The sequence below is a fragment of the Morus notabilis genome, unplaced genomic scaffold (assembly GCF_000414095.1).
Source record: "Morus notabilis unplaced genomic scaffold, ASM41409v2 Scaffold336, whole genome shotgun sequence".
Classification (NCBI taxonomy): domain Eukaryota; kingdom Viridiplantae; phylum Streptophyta; class Magnoliopsida; order Rosales; family Moraceae; genus Morus; species Morus notabilis.
In genome coordinates, this window is record NW_010367552.1 from 48,429 (window position 1) to 74,188 (window position 25,760).

At 42.9% G+C, this 25,760-nt stretch overlaps 1 protein-coding gene across 2 annotated transcripts; it reads right to left on the reverse strand.

Moving 5' to 3' along the window:
* Positions 1-2,231: 2,231 nt before the first annotated feature.
* Positions 2,232-23,312, reverse strand: LOC21404494. 2 transcript variants are annotated; one of them, XM_024175168.1, is made up of 5 exons: positions 22,892-23,312; positions 22,678-22,789; positions 10,789-10,881; positions 10,198-10,398; positions 2,232-2,557 (listed from the first exon to the last, which is right to left on the reverse strand). In XM_024175168.1, exons 1-5 carry the CDS (start codon positions 23,188-23,190, stop codon positions 2,309-2,311), a joined length of 954 nt encoding a protein of 317 aa, XP_024030936.1. In that variant the 5' UTR covers positions 23,191-23,312; the 3' UTR covers positions 2,232-2,308. The 2 variants fall into 2 exon arrangements, with proteins under 2 accessions (XP_024030936.1, XP_024030937.1); XM_024175169.1 differs by lacking the exon at positions 2,232-2,557 and adding an exon at positions 3,388-4,013 and having other exon boundaries at positions 22,892-23,308.
* Between the last annotated feature and the right edge of the window lie 2,448 nt (positions 23,313-25,760).

The following is a 25,760-nucleotide window of genomic DNA, read 5'->3' on the forward strand; positions in this document are numbered from 1 at the left end:
TTAATTTTCGGTCGTTTAAATAATTTTAAACTTACTCAATTGCAATACTTAATTAAAATTAACACAATTTTCTTAGAAACGATACTCTATATATTACTTTACTACTCGATATATTACTTTACTACTTGTTAATGATAACGTAGACTTACATTATGATTTTTCACAACAACTAAAGAATAAAAAAGTATAAAAAATTCTCCTTAGACTGTGGGAAATTCATTGATTGAAAGTATGCTAAAAAAAAAAAAAGACAAGCCAAAAGTGGACTTGTCTTCGGTGTTAGTACTACTCAGCAGCTCTTTGACAATCATTTTGGTCCCATTTTTTTCGCTGATTCGAGTTTAGAATTCGAGTTTTACTACAATAAAAAGCTCTCAGAAACAGTCACATCTAACTTTTTTGCTACAGTAAAAAGCTCTCACACAACATCACATCTCAACTCGAATTAACGAACCGAACGGGCCCAATTGAAAGTTTACTCTGAGAAGGAATTACAATTGGAAAGTGTTTCTACAGTACTAGTGAGCAACGTCAAATTACAACTAAAATTTGACTATAAAATCTCGTTCGCTTTGCGGATTTGAGTTTTCAATTTGAGTTGAAATGTGACATTTTTTGAGAGTTTTTAACTGTAACAAAAAAGTTAGATGTGACATTTTTTGAGAGCTTTTAATTGTAGAAACTTAAAATTGAAAACTCGAATCGGTGAAATAAACAAGGCTTAAGGCTCTGTTTATTTCACCGATTCGAGTTTAAAATTTGAGTTTTACTACAGTAAAAAACTCTTAAAAATAGTCACATCTAACTTTTTTGCTACAATAAAAAATTCTCACATGAAATCATATATTAACTCAAATTAAAAACTCAAATCAACGAACTAAACAGGCCCTAAGTGTTTCTTGCTGTCCACTCGAAGTTGGATAGGAAAACAAGAAAAACACGTTTTTCTTTTTGGTAGAGGAAATAAAACCATGTTTATATTTTGTTTTACCAAACTTCAAAAGAGTATGATTTCAATTTCAGAAGTGCAAGTTCCATCTTCTTTATTTATTATTATTTTTTTTTTCTCTTTTTGTCAGCATCTAAAAGTCAAATACCATGCAATGACAAATTCTGTTACAAATATACATCTGTTCGTAGGATAGAGTGAGTTGCAAACAAAATTGAATTGACGAATTGGTAATTGGTAACATATAAATCATGTATAAAATGTGATCAAAAGAATTAATAAAGTAAGCGACACAAGCCAAGGAACACAATTACACTAGATTCCACCGCTGTAATTGGTGAGTTCTTCAAGGTCCCTTCTACAGTTTACCATTTCAACATAAATCTAGAAATAAAATTATAGTACAGTGATTATGCCCAAATGTGTAAAAAAATCAACGGTTAATTGTAGCACAATTTAGAAAGTCAATCCCATAAGGAGGCGATGAAAATAAACAATAGAGATTAGCGGAACAAAAACGTTAAAAAAGTAAACAATCAAACAAAGAATAAAGAAAAGAAAGGAGTGTTTTTGTGATTTTAGAACAATTTAATTTTAAGACTGCAATTTAAAATGAAAAAAATTCAATAACTAAAAGTGATAAGACATTGAGAATCCTTTATATGCTTTGTTCACCTATTTGGATTTTGATTCATAAATTGACTCAATTGAAAGTTTCATATCCCAAACAATCAATAGAAAAATAAGATTTGAAGAACTTGTGAATAAAAATGTATTTGAGTAAATAAAATTCTTACGTTAAGAATTAAGAAAAATTATCTTATAAGAAATCTAAAAATGACAATATACCTCAGGGTGATATTGTAGTAAAATACTACTCATAAAATAATGTCTACCAATATATAGTATCATGAAAAAATCACATAAAAAGAGCTTGATTAGATTTGTATAAAAGTTGACAATAAAATATATTGATATGAGGAAGAAATATAATTAAAAAGAAATTATTTACTCAAATGTATAAAACTTACAAACCATTCGAGATTTAAAAACCAAACAAACTCACTACACATATAGGATCATCTCTAGTCTCACCCAAGAATTCTAGCCTAATTTACACATAATTCTTACAAAATTCTAAAGAGAAAATATGAGAACAAAAACAAGAAAAAAATGAAGAAAAAGTATCTAAACTAAGGCTAAAATTCAACAATAAATAACCTTGACAAAGCCCCTATTTATAGAGTTTTTTTGGAGCTTCTTTACACAAAATACTCAGCCGCAAAAATAAAATAAAAGAAGAAAACGTTTCCAATTAATTGGAATTTACAAAGAATTAATTTGGATGATAAAAGCTCATTAAATAAGAGAAAACAACAGCCAGAATCGTTCTTCAGCTGAGAAAAGAAGTTGGAAGGTTGTGCACGGTGAAACCCATGGATTTCTTGGGTTGTCTTTTGCGCGTGCTCGGTGCATTGGATGGAGGAGGCACGCATGTGTGCTGTTGACAAGGAAAGCAACTTGGATAATGTGGCTTGACTTGGGTTGATAATTTCTTGGGCCTAACTTTTGTTTCTTACTTGTCAAATTTGACCCAATTGATTTTTCCTTCAAAACAAATTAAATTAAATCAAAATTAAATATTTCCAAACTAAAAATTTAAATTAATTTGATGAAAATATTTAATTAAAACTTAATTTAACAATTATGTAAGCCAAAAAATGCATTTTTGTGCACTTATCATACAGTTAAACTTAGTATTAAAAGATGGTTACTTATTGAACAATGTAATTTATTGTTGATAGTAAGGTCATTGCACATTTGACAAGTTATTAACATCGTCAAGCAACTATTGCTCGTGTAGAATAAAATATTGCCATGAAGAGAATTTTCACGGCCAAAAATAGTGAACAATATAATATATATATATAGATATATATAAATATATATATTGTACTATTATGAAGAGATTTTTCACCGCCAAATTTTATATGGCTGTCAGCTGTTCAGAATCATAGGCGCTGATTTTATTTTATTTATGCTTGTGCCGGCAGTTATTATATTTGTCCACTTCTTATTGTAGCAATTGAAAAGAAAAAAAAAATCCTATAAAAAAAGTAAAGGAAAAAAGAATGTAGAGGACAACCATATGATTCGTGCATCAATAATCAATAATCAATAAATGAAAAAGTTACAAGCAGATGCATTGGATTAGATTATTGACGGGCCAAAGTGGAATAACAGTCAAATTCACGCCTTAGCACACAATACTGTTAAATGCGAGTTCAAATTGAACAGCAGACGAGAAAAATTTTAGTAAAAAACAAAATTAAGAGAAAACCACTTATAATATGATCTCTACCTATCTATCTATTTTAGGTTTTACCAAAGTGAAAACTAATTTTCTCCAATGTAATTGTGTGACACTTATAAATCACAAGTATTGCTTTTTATTCAACCAATATGCTTCGTTATTAACAACATCAATGGTTCAGCCAAAATTTTCCAGCAAAGCTTTGGTTTAAACTTATATTTATGCAAACCAAAATTCTTGGAAAACATTGGTGGTCGAGAGTGGCAATAACAGTTCGAGCCTTCTCTCGATCGCCGTAAATAGCGAAAATGGGGTGAAGAGGTTGACTGAGAGGGGCAAATATTTAATAAAATTGCAGATTCGAGTGAACCTTAAAACATTTTTTCCCCTTCAATGAGCTTGTTTATTCCAAGACCAGCTCATAAATAGCAAAGTACAGACGATACAGAAGCGGAAGCAGAAACAGAAGGAACAAGCCAGAATACCTTCACATAAATGACAAGGTCTTAAGCTTGGTATTTAATACCAAGGCCACTTAGCATTCCTCCATTTGAACCGACGAGCTCCACAGTTAGTGCTAGCCAAGCATTCTTGAAATTCTTCAGTTTTCATATGCTCATCTTTGTCTACTCCGGCAACTGGACAACATCTAAGTTTTTGATCGCGTATCATGGCTTCCTCCCTGTATTCGGGATTGGTACACCTCGGATGTTGGATAAATGATACATTTTTCCACCATAGCTTAAGGGCCTAGAAACAAAATGGGTAAAGAAAATGAATGGCTGATTCACTACTACGGCATATATATCATCTAAAAAATTTAATGCTATGCCCTTCAGCAAAGATGAACTGGAAACAGGAAAATACTTTTCCTTGTCCTGATCAATTAAGGAAATGTTTGGTTCATACATTAGAATCAAGAGATTAGAACCATTTTTGATTTACGTGTATTTTTTATGAAAGAAAACACTGTAGCGAATCATGAACCGTAATTCGAATCGGGATACGAATCCCCCAACCAAACAACCCCTAAGTGTGTTGATAAGGGCGATAAACCGTTACTTAGACATGTTTATGTGAGGAGGGGAAATAAAGGGTGACGTGGAGTTATTAGAATTGGGAGCGTTAGTTAATTGAGTTTCTATATAGTGCGGTGGAGGTCATGGGCTTATCGTGGTAATATAGAGGGGAATAAATAGGTCAGAGCTGGGATTAGAGTGGCAGGAAATTACTAGAGTTGTAAAGGAAGACTTAGTTGAGGCTGAGCATGGGGAGAGAGAGAGTGTCCTTCGTTTAGTCTGTAATTCATTTTGTTAATCAATAAAGATTCCATCTTTCATTCTTCTTGATTTGTTTCTGTGGAAGAACTACTCTGCTCTTATCAATTTGGTATCAGAGCGTAGATTCTGGCATATATGGCGGCTAGGAAAACCGATGAGAGGTTCGAGTTGGTGGAGAAAGAGATCAAGGAAGTTAGGGTTTCCATGGAGAAAGGAATGGGCGACATGGAGAAAGGTCTCGAAGAAGTTAGGGTGGAATTATCACAGAACAGGACAGATATGTCCGAGATTCGCCGGCTAATGGAGGAACAGATGAAACTCCTTTCTGTGTCCACGTCGGTGCCGGAGAAGACGGTAGCGGCTACGACAGAGGGGGATCACGGACTTAATCGCGCCGGAGAAGGTCGCGAGTTGAATCGCGCAGGTGATCGCGGACCCAATCGCGCCGTTGAAGACCGAGATGCGAATCGCGACAGTGAACGCGCAGGGATTCGTGTCGGAGAGGCTCGGGAGGCGAATCATGCCGGCGAGCGAGTGGAAATACGTTTAGGGGAGGAAAGATCAATTAACCCTAGGGTGACGCAAAATGTGTTGTGTCCGGTGGGAGATTTTGGCTGCGAGAACAAGGCATCGATCGTGCGGCGGAGGGAAGGAATCCTCGAAATCCTGGTCGCGATGGAAGGGAGGATGGGCGAGGGTTGGCGAGGGGTGCTCCTTGGGGCACTCAAGGAAAAAATTGGAACGGACATCGTGGTGAGGGGCGAGGATTTTTCTTAGACGGTGAGTCCATGGAGTTCGACGATCGACGGAATAGGACAGGCGTTCCTGTTCATCGAGGAGGAGAAAGGGGAAGGAACAGTAATGTTGGAGATAGGTGTAGAGAAAACTGGGAGGGTAGAGGCGTTTTGGAGGAGTTGCCGGTGAATGAAGATTGGGCGGCCCTTCGTTGACGATAGGTGGAGTGCCCTATCTTTGGAGGGGAGGATCCTGATGGTTGGTTGTTCCGTATGGAACAGTTTTTCTCCATAAACCGTTGCTCGGACAGGGAAAAACTCATCACTTCGGGAATTTCGTTGGAAGGGGATGCCCTGTCGTGGTTCCAATGGCAGAATGGTCGCAGGCCTTTCCATAATTGGTCGGAGTTTAGGGTAGCATTGTTGCAAAGATTTCGCTCCTCGCAGGAGGGCAACCTCTGCGAGAGGTTTTTGGCGATACGGCAGGGGGGTACGGTAGCCGAATACCGCAGGCAGTTTGAAGTTTCAGCAGCCCCACTAAGGGATGTGCCGGAGGAGGTCTTGGAGGGAATTTTTGTAAATGGACTTAAGGCGCAAATTCGGGCTGAAGTGAGACTCCTGAAACCAGTGGGGTTAGGGGAAATCATGGAGATTGCCCAGAGAATTGAGGAAAGAAATGATTTGTTGCGTCGGGAAGGGGCTGAAACCAGGTTTTCCCGACCTCAATTTCATAGTACTCAGAGGGCTGAGTTTTCACCAACTTTGGTTAGGACGGTGCCAGTAGTGGAACGTCCACAGCGGAACCCTGCGTTGTTGGAGAAAACAGCAACTCAAAGACGGGATTTTCCTTTTCGTAAGCTTTCGGATTCCGAGTTGCAGGAAAAGAGGGATAAGGGGCTATGCTTTAGGTGCGATGAGAAGTTCACTTTTGGCCATCGTTGTAAGAAGAAGGAGCTTCGGATAATGTTGGTTAGTGATGAGGATGCAACCGACTATGAAGAGGATGACCCAACCTTGCCTAGCTCAGATTGGGAGGAGCAGCAGCCAAAACTTATCGAGTTGTCTTTGAATTCAGTGGTAGGACTTTCGACGCCAAAGACAATGAAGCTCCGGGGCACAATTGCTCAACAAGAGGTAATAGTGTTAATTGATTCCGGAGCAACTCATAATTTCATTTCATTGAGTTTTGTGGAAAGGGTTATGATTCCAATTGCACCCACTGCGGGGTTTGGGGTACAATTAGGAACGGGAGAATCGGTCAAAGGAAAAGGTATATGTAGGGAGGTAGCATTGAAATTAGCACACTTGACCATAGTGGAAAATTTTTTGCCGCTTGAATTGGGGGGGGGGGGTGGATGTTATATTGGGCATGCAATGGTTGGAAACATTAGGTGGGGTGCATGTCAATTGGAAATCAAGATTATGAAATTCAGGGTGAGAGGAGAAGCGGTTACATTGAGGGGTGATTTGAGTTTTTCCACCACGATGATCTCTCTTAAGGCCATGGTTAGGACCATTAAACATGAGGGTCATGGCATCTACTTAGAATTGAGTGCCTTGGATGCCAACAATGAACCGGATTTGGGAGTATTCAGGGAATTGGATCGCAATTCCAAAGGGAGGTTAATGTGGTCTTGCAGCGGCATTCGAAGGTATTACACATGCCGGAGGGGCTCCCTCCCCAAAGAATGCGGGATCATCGCATTATCCTTCAGGAGGGTACCGCCCCTATTAGCGTTCGACCTTATAAGTACCCTCATTTTCAAAAGAATGAGATTGAGAAATTGGTAAGAGAGATGCTTTCGGCGGTTATTATACAGTCGAGTAGCAGCCCATTTTCAAGCCCTGTTCTTTTAGTTAAAAAAAAAGATGGGAGTTGGCGTTTTTGTGTTGATTACCGGGCACTTAACAAGGCTACAGTTCCTGATAAGTTTCCCATTCCGGTTATCGAAGAGCTATTGGACGAATTGAGTGGGGCCACCGTCTTTACCAAATTGGATTTAAAATCCGGTTACCACCAAATTCGGATGTGCAAGGAAGATATTCCGAAAACAGCTTTCTGAACACATGAGGGATACTACGAATTTTTGGTTATGCCCTTTGGGTTAACCAACGCCCCGGCCACTTTCCAATCTCTCATGAATGAGGTATTGAAACCTTTTTTGCGGAAATTCGTGTTGGTATTTTTTGATGACATTTTGGTTTATAGTAGAACTCTTGAGGACCATATCAACCATTTGGATGTCGTTTTGTCTGCTTAGGAGGACAATCACTTATATGTGAACCAAAAAAAATGCATTTTTGCAAGTGGTAAATTGGAATATTTGGGCCACATTGTCTCTGGAAATGGTGTGGCGGCTGATATTAGTAAAATTCAAGCAATGGTAGATTGGCCCACCCCTCGTTCTATCAAGGAGTTGCGGGGTTTTTTAGGGTTGACGGGCTATTATCGGCGCTTTGTGTTGGGATATGGGCACCTTGCTTGGCCACTTACGCAGCAACTGAAGAAAGACAACTTTCATTGGACTAGCGAGGCGGAGGACGCCTTTCAGAAATTGAAGCAGGCCATGACCACAGTTCCGGTTTTGGCACTGCCAAATTTTGGCCAGCCATTCGTCGTGGAATTGGATGCGTCGGGGTTTGGGATTGGCGCAGTCATGATGCAACATCAGCGGCCCATTGCTTATTTCAGTCAAGTGTTGTCATCACGTGCTCGAACGAAATCAGTGTATGAGCGCAAGCTCATGGCTGTGGTCCTCGCCATTCAGAAATGGCGCCATTACTTATTGGGACGCCATTTCATTGTTCGAATGGATCAAAGGAGCCTAAAGTTTTTGTTGGAACAGAGATTAATCAGTGAGGACCACCAGAAATGGTTGTGTAAGTTGTTGGGTTACGATTTTGAGATCCAATACAAGCCTGGATTTGAAAATTGGGTGGCTGATGCGCTGTCTAGGCAGCCTTCTGGTTTGGAATTGGTGCACTTGGCCACTTCGGCCATTTATGACGGGGCTGAGATTTGTCAACAAATCCAACGGGATCCTCGGCTGGCCGCTATTCGGGCTGCTCTCGTGGCTCAATCCGCAGCGGTGAAGGGGTTTTCTTTGTGTAATGGCACGCTGTTGTATAAGGGGCGGGTGGTTCTACCCAGCCAATCTCCTCTCATACCGGTCCTCTTGGCAGAGTTTCATGGCAGCAAGATTGGGGGCCACTCAGGCGTATTAAAGACGTTTAAAAGGCTGTCTTCGGAATTTTTCTGGTATGGCATGAAGCAAGATGTGTTATCCCTGGTGACTGCTTGTCAGATTTGCCAACAGAACAAGACCTCTACTTTATCTCCAGGAGGATTGCTGCAGCCTTTGCCTCTTCCGAGTCAGGTATGGGATGATATCTCCATGGATTTTGTGGAAGGTCTTCCAAAGTCGGCAGGTCATGACTCTATTTTAGTTATTGTGGACCGGCTTAGTAAGTATGCCCATTTTTTGGCTCTATGTCATCCGTTTTCGGCAAAATCGGTGGCTGCACTGTTCGTTAAAGAGGTGGTCAGGCTCCATGGGTTCCCTCAAACTATTGTGTCCGATCGAGACAAAGTTTTTCTCAGTCATTTCTAGAAAGAGCTCTTTAGATTGCAGGGGACTTCGTTGCATCACAGTACGGCTTACCATCCTCAATCGGACGGCCAAACGGAGGTGGTTAATAGGTGTTTGGAAGCTTATTTACGTTGCTTTGTCTTAAGAAAACCTACTCACTGGTTTTCTCACCTTGCTTGGGCCGAATATTGGTATAATACGAGCTTCCACGTCTCCGCGGGAATGACTCCCTTCCGTGCGTTGTATGGTCGTGATCCGCCCCAAGTTAGTTCGTTTTGAGTTAGGTTCTACAGCTAACTCTTTGTTAGAGCAGCAAATGCAGTCCCGGGATGACATATTGGACGAGCTTCACGCACATTTGTTACAGGCTCAGCAAGCAATGAAAGCGCAAGCAGATCTTAAAAGGAGGGACGTGTCTTTCGAGGTAGGGGATTTGGTGTTTCTGAAACTCAGACCATATCGCCATCGTTCCTTAGCCAAGTTCTCCAATGAGAAACTCTCTCCTTGGTTTTATGGTCCTTACAAGGTTATCATGTGTGTCGGGTCCGTGGCGTATCATTTGCAACTACCCGCAGCTGCGAAAATCCACCCGGTCTTCCATGTGTCGCAACTTAAGAAGGCCATTGGCATGTCTTTACCGGCTCAAGAGGTTCCGCAAAGTCTAACCGCTGACATGGAGTTACGCGTCGATCCGGAAAGGCTGCTGGCTACTCGCTTTTCACCGGTGACGGGGCAGTTGGAGGTTTTGCTGCAGTGGCGTCATTTACCGAACTTCGAGGCTTCTTGGGAACTTTTCGATGTCATTCAACAACAGTTTCCTGAATTTCACCTTGAGGACAAGGTGACTTTTTTGGGGGGCGGAGTAGTTGATAAGGGCAATAAACCGTTACTTAGACAGGTTTATGTGAGGAGGGGAAATAAAGGGTGACGTGGAGTTATTAGAATTGAGAGCGTTAGTTAATTGAGTTTCTGTATAGTGCGGTGGAGGTCATGGGCTTATCGTGGTAATATAGAGGGGAATAAATAGGCCAGAGCTGGGATTAGAGTGGCAGGAAATTACTGGAGTTGTAAAGGAAGACTTAGCTGAGGCTGAGCACGGGGAGAGAGAGAGTGTCCTTCGTTTAGTCTGTAATTCATTTTGTTAATCAATAAAGATTCCATCTTTCATTCTTCTTGATTTGTTTCTGTGGAAGAACTACTCTACTCTTATCATGTTTATCCTTTTTCCATGACCAAAAGTTAGTCAACTTGATTTCTTGTCAATAGAACAATTGATCTTAAGTGCAGCAAAGATGAAAACATTGAATTTTGAAATGCTAGTAGTACTTACATGCCAGTATATCCACACTGCAACTTTATGTGGCATCAACCAGAAGAATAGTGAATGATCAGACACTGATGACGATGAAACTTTCTTGGCTCTCAAAGTAGCAGTGAAATAGTCACCAAGTGTTGGGTGCTGAACTGAAATTGCCACAAATAGATTATCACCTGGAGCATTTGCTTTGATGCTCCAATTACCAAGCATATCCTGCCAGAATTTAATGAATGTTTTGTCAAACAGGGCATTCTAGCATGTCTACTCAAACAGTTAAGTTTTTGCACATCTCTACGAGCACCATAATAAGGGTTCTATTCCGTCCATTTAGAGCATAGATGCAACTCAGAACAAGAAATATGGCAATTTCATGTGGTTGCATGAATTGCATGAAGCATAAAAAGAATTACAGGGCTTAATATTTTATTAGCATAGCAAAGCTCAAACATAAATTCAAAATTTTCCGAGTAATCTTGTTTTCAAGAGAGCATCTTCAAAAGGGAACCAATTTGTCATTTGAAAAAGACTTATCATAATACTATAGAAGATTAAAAGATAATCAATATGGAAATCCAGAAGTGCCAAGTAACTACTAACACATACCATAAATGGACTGACGTGCAAGGGTTTTGCTATTAAATCAGACTTGGGATCGAAAACGAATAACCCTCTTTCACCCCATGGAGTATTGGTTACCTGAAACCAAATCATCAGGACCGTCAGAAAATAACCTCACAACTTTAAGAACCTCCATGTCAACAACTAATGAATAATCAAATCAATAAATGTCATTTCTAGCATTACGCTAAAATATATCCATAGGACCATAAGCAATGCATGAATTTGTTGGTGATTGAACCGGAATTGTACAACTGATGAAACTTTAGTAGGAGATAGGCTGCTCTCTTCTGCTCTAAGTTTCTAAAAATACACAAGTCTTTCCATTTATTTGCAAGTGAGATGGGACAATTGTTATTCTAAATATTTTTACATGATAATTGAGGTCAATAATCTTATGACAAACCAAAAGAAAGATGATTTAATAAGTGGAATGCATTTGAGAGAAAAATAGAGAACTGTGGAAGAGTAGGGTCTACATGTGTTTTGGAAAGAGAAGACAGATACTGTAGCAGCATGGTCAAAGTCAAGAGGCAAAGGTTTAATTTTAGATAAACGGCATTTCCTAGCTGGTGGACAAGAAACACCTTTTGATCACCATAACTTATTCCATATACCTTTCCTACTTTCAACTTCTACCATTAGAAAGCTAACTATGTAATAATTTACATAAACCATAATGCTCACAACTCACAAAATGGGGTTCTCTCAAATATGATTCAAGGAGACGTATTGAAATTTTCTTAAAAATCTGTGCACAACTTTGTATTACAAGCAAGCCCTGCTCTGCAACCTTTATATAGTCGACTATCCATAAACTTAAGGGTAAATCCTAGAAATGTCCTTGAACTTTAACCTCTCTCCCACTTTTTGTCCCTTTTAAAACATCCAAAGCTTTAACTCTGATCTATGTATTTGTGTCAGTTTTGGCCCTTCTCATCAATTGTGCGATAAAAGATGACAGATTATGCACGCGATGCTGTTACGGACCTAACACTGCATGAGGGGTGAATTAGTCTTTACCATTATTTCATTTATTCTCTGCTTATTACTAATGCACGTAGAAGGGTTGTGGTCCCAATTCTGTTATTGCCATTTTCATTATTTCTGTTTCCAAGAACCGGTTGTAGCCATTTTGGGAGGAACCGTGGATGAGTAGCCTAGGGGCTATAAGAGGCTTCTGTAAAGAATATTATGGCATTGATGAATATACTCATTTCTCTGTTTTCCGATTATTCATTTCTATCTCGCGCCATTCTTTTCCACGGTCACAATAGCTAGGAACAGGCGAGGACGGGGCCGAGGGACCGCAGAGACGGGGGTCAATAACAACTTGGTATCAGAGCCAGACATGGCAGACGACCAATGTTTACCAGCGCCTTGGGCAACAGGTCGCGTCTCTTAGCGTTGGACAAGAAAGGGTGTTGAAGCAGATGAACGATTTCATCCAGCTGATGCAAACTCGGGAGGAGGCGTCCGCGTCGAACCGGAGGGAGGTCCGACCAGCAGCTACAGGGGAGATGTCGACAGGATCCGTGCTAGCCAAGGCGGTAAGATTGGAGTTTTCCGCGATATGATGGAAGGGATGATCCCACCATCTGGTTGTGACGAGCAGAACAGTACTTCGAGTTTCAAGGGACAGACAACACGGAGAAGGTACAATTAGCTTCGTACCACATGGAGGGGGACGCCCAGATTTGGGTCCAAAGGAAGAAGATGCTCAGAGCCCAAATGGATTGGGAGGAGTTCAAGGCTGAATTGATGCTTCTGTTTGGAACGGCACCGTACGAAGACGGATTCGGAGAATTATGTAAGCTGCAGCAGAGCTCAACGGTGAGGGAATACCAGAGGCGATTCGAGCGATTGCTGGGAAAGGCTGGCCCACTCACGGATGAACAAGAGACGGCCTGTTTCCTTAGTGGGCTGAAGGAGCTCTTGCGGGTTGACATGCGGGCCCAAAACCCCACTACTCTGTCATTCGCCATCTCCTTGGCTCGAATCTATGAGGGAAAAAAACAGGACGGCAGATCAGGGGTCAATGAGGGCAAACATGCCCCATTCTTCAAAAAAAATTCCAACTACAGTGGGCGGCCGCCTGAGGGGGAGGAAAAGGGGAGTACACGGCCGGAGGTCACAGTAAGGCGGTTTACCCCCGCGGAACTCCAAAAGAGAAGGGAGCAAGGGCTGTGTTTCCATTGTGACGAACGGTACACCTTCAATCACGCCTGTAAGCGGCTGTTTTTGATCGAGATCGAAGAAGATTCCACAGAGGGAGCGGAGCCCGAGGTGGCGACGGAGGAAGAAGGGATCAAACCGGCGGTTTTTCTGACTACCATGGTAGGGATAACCGCGCCTCAGACGATCCAGTTATGGCAAAAATTGGAAAGGTAAATCTCACGGTGCTTATTGATACAGGATCTACCCATAATTTCTTACACGAACCATTTGCTAGGGTAGTCAGACTACACATGGAGAAGAACTCGTCGTTACGAGTTGTAGTGGCTAATGGAGAGCGGCTACGAAGTCCAGGATTGTGCAGAGAGGTAAATCTCAATATTCAGAACACTTTATTCCTCGTTGATTTTTACTTAATAGAGTTAGAGGGGTGTGATGCGGTGCTGGGGGCTCACTGGCTGAGAACCTTGGGTCCCATAGTCTGGAATTTTGATACCATGGACATGAGATTTAAGGTGGGGGAGTCCGAAGTTAGGCTCGAAGGGTTGGGGTAGATTGAAGCTAAACAGGTGGGGGCGAGGTCCATAGACCGGCCGGTTCTTAAAAAAAAAAAAGTGGATCCGGAATGTTGTTGCAGATTCGGTTGTTGGACGAGAGACCAAGAGAAGGGAACAAAACCGGGGAATGGGAACCGTGGGCTATGAGATACCCCACCGTGTTTGGGGAGCCCAAGGGTCTTCCTCCCCCAAGGAGCCAAGATCATCGAATTCCCTTGTTGCCAGGGAGTGGTCCAGTGAGTTTGCGACCCTACAGATACCCCCATTATCAGAAACAGGAGATTGAGAAGATGGTAGATGACATGCTACAGCAAGGAATCATACAAACCAGCCGAAGTCCCTACTCTTCACTAGTTTTGCTGGTCAGGAAACATGACAGAACTTGGCAGTTCTGCGTAGACTACAGGGGGTTGAACAAAATGACAGTACGGGACAGGTTTCCCATACCCTTCATTGAAGAGCTGCTGGATGAACTTAAGGGGGCTCAGGTTTTCACTAAGTTGGACCTACGATCTGGATACCACCAGATTCGCGTGGCACAAGAGGATGTAGAAAAGACCGCGTTTCACACACACCACGGGCACTACGAATTCTTGGTAATGCCTTTTGGACTTACAAATGCCCCATCCACATTTCAGGGTCTCATGAATGAGGTATTCAAGGAAGTGTTACGGAAGTTTGTTCTAGTGTTTTTTGATGACATACTGGTCTACAGTTCCAACCAAGATACACATGACTAACATTTGGACAGGGTGTTCCAGATTTTGGAGAAGCACCAGTTAGTCATTAAAAAGGAAAAATGCTCATTGGCCCAAGAAGAGGTTCATTACCTAGGCCACATCATTTGCATTGGAGGGGTAAAAGCTGATCCCACTAAAGTAGCGGCAATGAAAACTTGGCCCCAACCTAAGAACGTGAAGGAGCCGAGGGGTTTCTTAGGTTTAACGGGGTATTATCGCCGTTTAATTGCGGGATACGGGCAAATAGCTAGACCTTTGACGGAACTGCTCAAAAAAGGGGGGTACACTTGGAATGACGAGGCTAACAGGGCCTTTGAGAGGCTGAAGCAAGCGATGTCCAAAGCGCCGGTATTGGCACTTCCCGATTTCAAATAGGAGGTTGTGGTGGAGTGCGATACCTCAAAGTATGGTGTCGGGGCTGTGCTTATGCAGCAAGAACGTCCTATAGCTTTTTATAGCACCACACTCAAGGGAAAGAATGTGTTTCTCTCTGCCTATGAGAAAGTGTTACTGGCCTTAGCGCTGGCAGTCCAGCATTGGCGACCTACCTACTAGGGCGACATTTTCGGGTCTGGACCGACCACAAGAGCCTCAAGTTTTTGTTGGAACAACAGATTACGACGGAAATGTGTTGGATCACTGAGTACCTGCAGCACAAATACACACACACAAGCAATACAGATCAACACCACAGCTAGATTACCGAAGGAACCTCAACCAACGGATCCGTTTGATTAATCGTCACTGGAAATCCATGAGCTCAGCTCGGCCAGCCAATACAATAGTAAGAATTATTCTAAAATGATGATAAACGACTACCTCCTCTCCTCACTCCTTTGTAACGTCCCTACTCTCTAGGCATTATTCCCTAGAAGTCTAACAGTCTAGGCCAGCTCAGCAACCTTCTCACGCACTCACCTCCTTTCCCCAACTGAAAACGTTGTGAGCTCCTTTAGCATACATCCGTTCGTATCTATTCCTCCTAGGCTCGGTTGTAACATTACTCCCCTCCTCAAAAGAGACCTTGTCCTCAAGGTCGAAGGTAGGGAAACGGACTTGCAACTCTTCAACACTTTCCCAAGTGGCGTTCTCAATGTCCCGACCCTGCCACTTCACCAGCACTTCCTTAAGGGACTGCCCTCCTTGCTTCCTCAGGGGCCCTTGTAACATGGTCTCTGGAAACAATGGTTCGGAGATGTCTGCACGAAATCGACAATCACCGATTACTGTGAAGCCGCACGCCTACCGACCACCTTTTTCAGCATAGACACATGGAAAACCGGATGCACCCTGGAACTTTCGGGCAGCCGAAGCTTGTACGCCACAGGACCTACCCTACCGAGCACCTCAAAAGGACCGTGGTATTTCGGGGCCAACTTGTTGCTGAGACGCCTGGCCACGGACCCCTGCCGATAAGGTTGCAGTTTCAGCCAAGCGAGCTCCCCACCTGAAACTCCCGCTCCACCCGTTTCTGATCCGCATAGCGCTTCATTCGTTTCTGAGCGCGCTCCAAGTTGCAGCGTAACTGTTTCAGCTGCTCATCTCGGTCCGAAAGTTGCATATCCATTGAGCCCGACCATATAGAGCTTGGAAGGGCGTCATGCGAGTAGCCCCGTGGAAATTGGTATTGTACCAATATTCCGCCCAACACAACCACCTGCTCCAATGCCTAGGCTGGCCACTGGTAAAGCACCTCAGATATGCCTCCAGGCAACGGTTAAGAACTTCTGTCTGTCCATCCGTTTGAGGGTGGTATGCTGAACTCATGCACAAGGTTGTCTGTTGGAGGCGGAATAGCTCTCTCCAAAACAGACTAGTGAACACCTTATCCCAATCGCTTACTATACTCCGAGGTATGCCGTGAAGGCGCACCACCTCCCAACAAAACACCTCCGCTACCAACTTCGCAGTGAACGGTCGTTTGAGAGCGATGAAATGCGCAAACTTGGTTAAGCGGTCCACCACCACAAAAATGACCTCATGCCCATTGGACTTAGGTAGCGCATCGATAAAATCCATCGAAATATCCTCCCACACTGCCTCGGGAATGGGCAGCAGCTGTAGTAACCCCGCCGGGCTCGTTGACTCCACCTTATTCTGTTGACAAACCCCGCACTCAGCCACAAACTGTTGCACATCCTTGGCGATGCCTGGCCAATACACGTTAGCACTTATTCGCTTATATGTCCTTAATGCCCCCGCGTGTCCCCCTGTCGGAGTAGAGTGGAACTCCTGCAACAACTGTTGTTTGAGTTGGGAGCCTGCCGGAATGACTATCCGTCCCCGGTGCAGCAACACCCCATGCTCCACGGCATAGTGGTTTTCTTGCGCCCCTCCGCGACTCAACTGCTCCTTGAGGGTTCGAAGTTTGGCGTCAGCGGCTATCTCGCGCTCCACCAAATCCATGTCTAAAAATTGGGGCCCCGAGATAGCCAGGAGTTCACCTCCTTGTGCCCAACCACCTCGACGAGACAACGCATCGGCCACTATGTCAAACTCAAACCCCATCAACTTCACCAGCCACTTTTGTTGTGCCGGAGTACTAATTCGCTGCTCCAAAAGGAAACGAAGGGATTTTTGATCGGTGCGAACCACAAACCTCCTGCCAAGAAGGTACGCTCTCCATTTCTGAATGGCTAGGACCAGGGCCATAAGTTCCCGCTCATAAACCGACTTGGCCATTGTCCTAGGCGACAGCCCCTTGCTGTAGTAGGCCACCGGTCACCCTTGTTGCAATAGGACTGCCCCTATCCCTGTTCTTGATGCATCCGTCTCCACCTCAAAGGTGTCCTTTAAGTCGGGTAATGCAAGGATTGGGGTCTTAGTCATCCGTCGTTTAAGTTCCTGAAATGCCCGCTGCGCCTCCTCCGACCAAGTGAACTCCCCCTTCTTTAACATTTCAGTCAAAGGCCGTGCTATGGCGCCGTAGTTCTTCACAAAACGACGGTAGTATCCCGTCAAACCCAGAAAGCCTCACACCCCTTTCACTGTGGTTGGGACGGGCCACTCAACCATGGCCCGTATCTTTCCCAGATCTGCCGCCACACCCTCGTGGGAAATGTAGTGCCCCAAGTATTCCACGGTATCCTGGCAAAACAAACTTTTTTTTAAATTGAGCACAAAACCCCCTTCCTTCAACAACCCCAACACGGTTCGTAAATGGCCTAAATGCTCCTTTGAACTGTGGCTCTAAACTAGAATGTCATCCAAGAATACCAAAACAAATTTCCTGAGCAATGGTTTGAACAACTCCATCATCATTGCCTGGAAAGTAGCCGGAGCGTTAGTAAGCCCAAAAGGCATAACCAAGAATTCGTAGTACCCCTCGTGTGTCCGAAATGCCGTTTTCTCGACATCCTCCCGCCTCATGCGTATTTGGTGGTACCTGCTCTTTAGATCAAGCTTCGAAAAGCAAGATGCTCCGTGTAACTCGTCTAACAATTCCTCGATTATAGGAATTGAAAACTTGTCTGGCACCGTCAATTTGTTCAATTCCCGATAGTCCACACAAAAACGCCAACTTCCGTCCTTTTTGCGAACCAACAACACCGGACTCGAATAAGGACTTTGGCTGGGTCTAATAATTCCAGCTAATGTCATGTCTGCAATCAAACACTCAATCTCATTCTTCTACGCATACGGGTACCGATAGGGCATGATATTCGGCGGTTTGGCACCCGGGTGGAGCACAATAGTATGGTCCCCTGTTCTGGACGGTGGCAGCCCCAGTTTTCCCGAGAACACCGGTTCATATTCCTTCTCCAACTCCTCCATATAAGACGGAGCTGCTCCCTCCTTCCGGGCATTGGGTGAAAGGGTGTACTGCCACTGCACTAAATAACACTCTTCTCCCTGCTTGGCCATTTTGGCCACGGCGGTAATCGAGATGGGCTCCCGGGATAAGGCCGACACCCCAACCAGACGATGGACCTTCCCCTCCAGCTCGAATTCTAACCACATTTGTTGAAAATTTGCCCTAAAGGTTCCCAATGTCTTAAGCCATCCAGCCCCCAAAACCACATCTACTCCCGGTATCTCAAAGGGGTATAAATCCAACTCAAACGCTAAACCCGACACTTCCAAACACACCCCTCGACATACGGTATCTATAGTCACGCAATAACCATCCCCAACCTTGACCGTGTATTCTGAAATTGCCACTACCGTTAACCCCGGCTCCTTAACCTTGGTCCAACTGATAAACGGGGAATTTGCCCCACTATCGATTAAGATGGTTACCTGTTTCTGCTATAACCGACCGTACAATTTGAGAGTCTCTCCCCCATTGATCCCGGCCAATGCCTGCAACCTCAAGTCCGGTTGGAGAAGCAACAACCCTTCTTCCTCCTCTTCCGAGTCCGTGGTGGCGCGGCCCTCCTCTAGTGGCGCCGCCTTTCCTTATGGTTCGTCATCCTCCTCTACCCCGTTCTCCAGGAGTTTGAGGGTTCCTGTCTTGCACCGGTGGCCGCCGGACCACGGCTCTCCACACCGGAAACTCCCGGTTGTCCTTTCGCCGCTGCCGTTCCAGCTGAGCCGTGCTCGGACCACTGCCTTCAACAGGCTTCTGGGTAATCCCGAAAGAGGGACACTGGTTGTTCATAGAAACTGACCCCCATCTATTGGCCCCCAAACGATTTTTAGTTTGGAGTGGAGCCTGGAATGGGGATAAGTGGCATCCCTTTCCACGGTTTCCTTGGGCCTTCAATTTGTGTTCCAGTTGGAGGCCCAATTGAATAGCCTCATGTACACTCCTGGGTTGCCACATCCGGACATCATCTTGCAAATCCTGATTCAGCCCATTCAGAAAAATTCCCAGGGTTGTAGCCCGGTCCATTCCACGAATACGTGCCGACAACTCCTGGAACTGTTCCCTGTATTCTGCCACAGAGCCCCTCTATCGCAGGCCCACCAGCTGTTCCTGAATGGACCTGAATTCCCTAGGCCCAAAACGCTGCCCAAAGGAGAATTTCAGCTCTTCCCAATCCATGCCCAGTTCTTCCTCCATGACCCACTCATAGTATTCTCATGCCCTTCCGATGAGAAAATCAGCCACCACCTGCACGCGAACATCTGGCCAGATTAGGTGGACACGAAAGTAGCGCTCCGCCCGTCTCTTCCAAACCGGCCAACCCTCGCCATCGAAGGGCGGCAAATCCACACGAGGTGGACTCCCTCCAGTCCTCCGTCGGGGAGGAAACGGGTTGGGGGGCTCACCTCCGGCCCACGGCGGAATTTCCTCTCCGAACCGTCGTCAATCACCACCACCCTCCCAGCGCTCGGGGCCGCGCCTTCTTTCATGGTTATATCGGCCTCCTGCCCAGGTCGGTGGTGGCTCTACTTCAGGTGCTGCCCCTCGTGGTCCCAGTCCATCTGTTCGCACCATATAGTGCGGCCATCAGCCAGGAGGAACACCGGTGGCCGTCAGATCCCACGGCTCGCTCTGTCCTGCTCCCGTGGTGGCCTCCTCCGTTCCTGCAGCAGGAGCGGCGACTGCTTCCTTTCCCCGTTCCTTGGGCAAGGAACCCGGCAGTTCCCGATTGAAGTTCTCAACACTCTCCTTGACGAGAGTAGACACCAGCTGAGGTAATCCCTTGAGGCACTCCTCTAATCGATTTAACCCTGTCAGTTTCTCGGTCAATTCATCCAACTTCTTCTCTAATTCCTTCACGCGATCACCACGAGTTCCACCCTTCGTCATTCTCTCTTTTCCCAGATCGTAGGCTCTGATACCAAATTGTTGGATCACTGAGTACCTGCAGTACAAATACACACACACAAGCAACATAGACCAACACCACAGCTAGATTACCGAAGGAACCTCAACCAAAGGATCCGTTTGATTAATCGTCACTGGAAATCCACGAGCTCAGCTCGGCCAGCCAATACAATAGTAAGAATTATTCTAAGATGATGATAAACGACTACCTCCTCTTCTCACTCCTTTGTAACGTCCCTACTCTCTAGGCACTATTCCCTAGAAGTCTAACCGTCTAGGCCAGCTCAGCAACCTTCTCACGCACTCACCTCCTTTCCCCAACCAAAAACGTTGCGAGCTCCTCTGGCATACATCCGTTCGTATCTATTCCTCCTAGGCTCGGTTGTACAAAATGCAGCAAAAGTGGATAATCAAGTTGATGGGGTACAATTTCAGCATTGAGTACAAGCAGGGGAGATACAACCAAGTGGCGGATGGGTTGTCCAGGAAGGGGGAAACAGCGATGCTTTGCGCACTCACCTTCCCCGGCCCTACATGGTGGGAATCCATAGTAGAGTTAAACGACACAAACTCGTAAATCAGTCAATTGAAAGAGATGGTTGAAAGTGGGAAGTTGAGCACACCATGGTCCATAAAAAAAAAGGTGTTGTTCTACAAGGACTGGGTCTACGTTCCCGATGACTCGGACTTTGTCCCTATCATCCTGCAATAGTACCATGACTTTGGCCACGAAGGATTTTATAAGACAGTGCAACGCATCAAGGAATGTTTCCACTGGAAGAACATGAAGTCAAGAGTTAAAGGCTGGATACGCAAGTGTGATATTTGTCAAAGAAACAAGTATGACTAGCAGTTGCCTGGCGGGCTCCTACAGCCTGCCCATCCCTACTCACATATGGTCTGACATCTCAATGGATTTTGTGGAGGGTCTTCAGAAGTCAAAAGGGAAATCCGTTCTTTTGGTGGTCATTGATAGGCTGTCCAAGTATGGACATTTTGTACCCATGGCACACCCGTATACCGCTGAGGTTGTGGCTCGGTTGTTCTTTGAGCACATATTCCGCCTCCACGGGATGCCACAGTCAATTGTGTGTGATCGAGACCCCACATTCACCAGTCAATTTTGGACCGAATTATTTCGCCGCCATGGGACAAGCTTCAATTTTTCATCCGCTTATCATCCCCAAACGGATGGACAAACAGAGGTGGTCAATCGGACCATTGAGATGTACCTAAGATGCCTATCCGGAGCTAAACCCAAGGACTGGACTCGCTGGGTACCCTGGGCAGAGTATTGCTACAATACTAGCTGGCACTCTGCCACCAAAACAACCCCTTATGAAGCAGTGTATGGAAGAGCACCCCCAAACCTTTTATGCTATGTGGCTGGCACTACCAAACTGGCCGAAGTGGATGAAGCACTGCAAAACAGAGGTCGAATGATCACACTCCTGCGCACCAACTTAGCTGCCGCTCAAAACAGGATGAAGCAGGTGTATGACAAGAAACACACCGAGAGGGAGCTCGTAGTGGGAGACTGGGTCTATTTGAAGCTACAGAATTACAGGCAGAGTTCGATCGTAAGACGCAGGAATCAAAAACTCTCCCCTCGGTATTTCGGCCCATACCATGTCCTTGAAAAGATCGGAGTTGTGGCATACCGCTTGGAGCTGCCCGCTAGAAGCAGAGTGCACCCAGTATTTCATGTTTCCCTGCTCAAAAAGAAGATTGGGGATCAGGAAATAGCGACTGAACAACCCCCGCAGTGGGAGCGCTTTTCTGCACAGGACCCTGCAGAGATTTTGGCAACACGCTGGGTGGCAGATAGAGAGGAGCTCCTGATACGATGGAAGGGGAGTACCAAAGCCGAAGCTTCATGGGAGGCAAAGGAAACACTGCAAATGCATTATCCTGATTTCCTATTCCTTGAGGACAAGGAATGTTTTGGACGGGGAGGCAATGTTACGGACCTAACACTGCATGAGGGGTGAATTAGTCTTTACCATTATTTCATTTATTCTCTGCTTATTACTAATGCACGTAGAAGGCCTGTGGTCCCAATTCTGTTATTGCCATTTTCATTATTTCTGTTTCCAAGAAACGGTTGTAGCCATTTTGGGAGGAACCGTGGCTGAGTAGCCTAGGAGGTTATAAGAGGCTTCTGTAAAGAATATTATGGCATTGATGAATATACTCATTTCTCTGTTTTCCGATTATTCATTTCTATCTCGCGCCATTCTTTTCCATGGTCACAATAGCTAGGAACAGGTGAGGACGGGGCCGAGGGACCGCGGAGACGAGGGTCGATAACAGATGCTGACAGAAAGTAACACTCTGCTGAGAGAACACAAAATATGAATGTGATACTAACGGAAAATAACACCTTGCTAACAGAATACGAAACGCTCCACTAGCGGAATATCATTCATATTCTTTCATACTTATAACATACAACTAAAGTAAAGGCTGAAAGAAACATAACCATAAGTCAAGTTAAGTTTGAGACGTTTTAAAACTCAAAGACCAAAGTGGGATTAGAGTAAAATTCGGTGACTACTTGTGAAGTTAATCCTAAGCTTAAGTAATCACTTATCAAATAGTAAACACAAAGGGAAAATCTAAAATGAAAAAGCTATTGAAATTTCCAAATAAATTGTGGAAGCAAAGTAGTCAGAACAAGACATACCTCGGCAATACACTTGTTCAAATTCTTAGAAGAGTCTTCCACATCGTAGCAATAATACAAACTCAATGGATTTTGCTCATACCCAACGCTTTCAGGTATTGTTAAAAGCAAACTGTTCAAATCCAATCACAAGAAAAGAAAAAATTGTGAATCAAAATTAAATGGAAAACAGGAAATTTTAAAAATAATAATAATGATAAGGAAATGCGATTACACGGGACCGGTAGAGCCGGCGAATCGGCGAGCTTCGTCTGCGGAGAGGTGGCTGGGAAGTGGACTGCACGCGCCGTCAAGGCCGATGAGCGCGTACCTAACGGAGTAGCGGAAGGCGTGGTGGACCGGTCGCCGGCGCTCGTGCCAGACCGTTCCTTCGTAGAGAGAGAGAGAATCTGTGGCGGCGGCTGGAGAAAGCCCGCAGCGGCGGAGGAGGAAGCGGAAGGGGAGAAGGACAGAGAGAATGAGGGAGCTGAGAAAGGTGGAGAGGATTGAGCACAGCAGATAGAGTATTTCCATGGCCGTTCATTCCCATGCTTTTGGCATCACAATTTCTGTTATTCTCGCCATCGTGGAAAGAGCTCCCAAAAAAATAAAAAAATAAAAAAAAAAAGGCCAAGTAGGCGTTCCAAACAAGAGGTAACAAGGGTTTTTTTTTTTTTTTTTTTTTTTTTTTTCCTTCTTTTTTCCATTGCAGCCCAAACAATAAGAACGTCTGGTTCATAAATTTAAAATTATGATTTATAATTATTTTTAATTTATGTATATTTTTTATGAGAGAAAATACTGTAACGAACCATAAATCATAATTCGAATCAGGATACAAATGTACTAACCAAACGCACTCTAATTTTTTTTCTTTTCTTTATTGGTGCCCAAACAATAATTCCTAAAGAATTTTTACTGTAAAAATTGTCATTTTCATTGACTGCATAAATTACTCTTTTCACCATTACATTACGCTTTATCAGTCTGCTCTATAAATGTCCATATTAAAATTTTACACTGATATATAATTGTTCTCATTTATAGAGTTAAAATTGACTTTTACAAAATTAATCTAAATATTAAAATAACTATGTTCACCGGTATTAAAAAAGACACCATTATAAAATTTCCCTCTATACTAAAAACTGTACATGACTTTAAATTTTACACATTAAGCTCCCTAAAATAATAAAAGTGTCTCATAAGAGGCCCTTTCATTAAGATCAAGTATCAAAATGAATTGAAAACAATCACATGTTTTTCACATGTGTTTTCGTTATAAACAAGTAGGTAAACCAACATGAATTAGAACTCTTATTTTTTGTCAACTCTCAAATACAACAAATCTATTATTTCGTACTTTAATCAAATTTAAAAGACATCATATGCGGTGCATGAAGATAAAGCTTAATGTCACAAACACCTTCAAACTTTATATCTTGTTTTAACATGCCCCTCAAACCTCTTAGGGCTCGTTCACTTCGCGGGTTCGAATTTTTAATTCGAGCTGAGATGTGATATTTTTTTAGAGCTTTTCACTGTAGCAGAAAAAGTTAGATGTGACATTTTTTGAGAGCTTTTTACTGTAGAAACTTAAAACTGAAAACTCAAATCGGTGAAATGAACGAGACCTTAAATTTTAAAAATAGTTCCTTTCAGCTAATGAAGTATGTAGCATGAGCATGGATGAAAATGTATGTGGTTATCGAGGTTTAATTTATGGATAATGTCAATGGAAATGTCGATGTCGATGAATATTCTGAAAAAAATGGATATCTTGAAAAAATTTTAAAATTTTTTATTCAAACTGTACAAAATGTTAAAACAATCAATATTACTTGATTTAAACTACTTCAATAACATAAATAATACGATTTTTTATTAGAATATGAAAGTTACGTATAGTAAGAAATTATCATAATTATATATGGATTATGATTCAAATATAATTTTACATACTCATTCTCAACAAGGCACAATAATTCAATATATTACATAAAAATTAACTACCAAACATAATAGATTACACACAGACTTAAAGTGCTTTTAGTACCAAAACGAGTTTTTAGCAAATTAGAAAGCATTAGGTAAGTTTTGATCTTGATCTAAACAATACATTTGCCAAGATATTATCCTTGAATAATTCTAGATGTAGTTGTTGATGTACCACATGTATGTTTCTTGATCTCTTCTCATTATTAACCCATAAATTAGATATTGTTAGTTTATCAAACTTGTGGACTAGTCTTCAGGGATGTGTATTTACACTTCAACACTAATTTGTGGTGGAGGATACACTAATATATCATATAAACCATCTTGGTTTTATACTTCTGAAGTATATCCCATGTGAAAACTGTATGGATAGCCATATGAATTTTACTCTATTCATAAGCTCATAATCGTTTTGGACATTGCAGATATTTTATGGACATGCTAAGAAGAATATCTTTCTCCTTATATCCATGTCGAGACTTCAAAATATGGATAATATCGTGGAAATATCGACGACGTCGTGGACATTTTCATCTATGAGCATGAGTAAAATCTTTTTCCCTAGTGAATGAACTCAAAGGTATTTGACTATAAATCACTAATTTAAAAAATAAAAATTATTTTAAAAACTAATTAAGTCTTATATTTTTTATTACTTTTGATTTGAATCATGTTGTCACATTTTGTTTAAAAAAATAGGAAAAAATGTGCTATAAAATTCTTTTTGTGCAAAAAAAATTTTCCCGTGTTTTTGGGCATTTTAAAAAATATCTTGAATAATTACGAATATTCACGAATTTTACTGATATTTTTAGACATTCTGCATATTTTATGAATAAACTAAGAAGGTTATCTTTTCCCCCGTTATTCATGTCTAGACTTCAAAAAATGGATAATATCGTGGAAATGTCAACAATACCGTGGACATTTTTATTCATGGACGCAAGACTTCTCTGATCTTAGAAAAATTTCTCAAAATATTTTGTTCGTTCTTAGATTATCAAGTAAACGTGTATCGATTTTTCATCATTTGAATTTCCTTAAAAGGAATTTTCTTATTTTAAGGTTTTCAGCTTGATGAGTCGTGTTCTTCTTTGATCAAATCT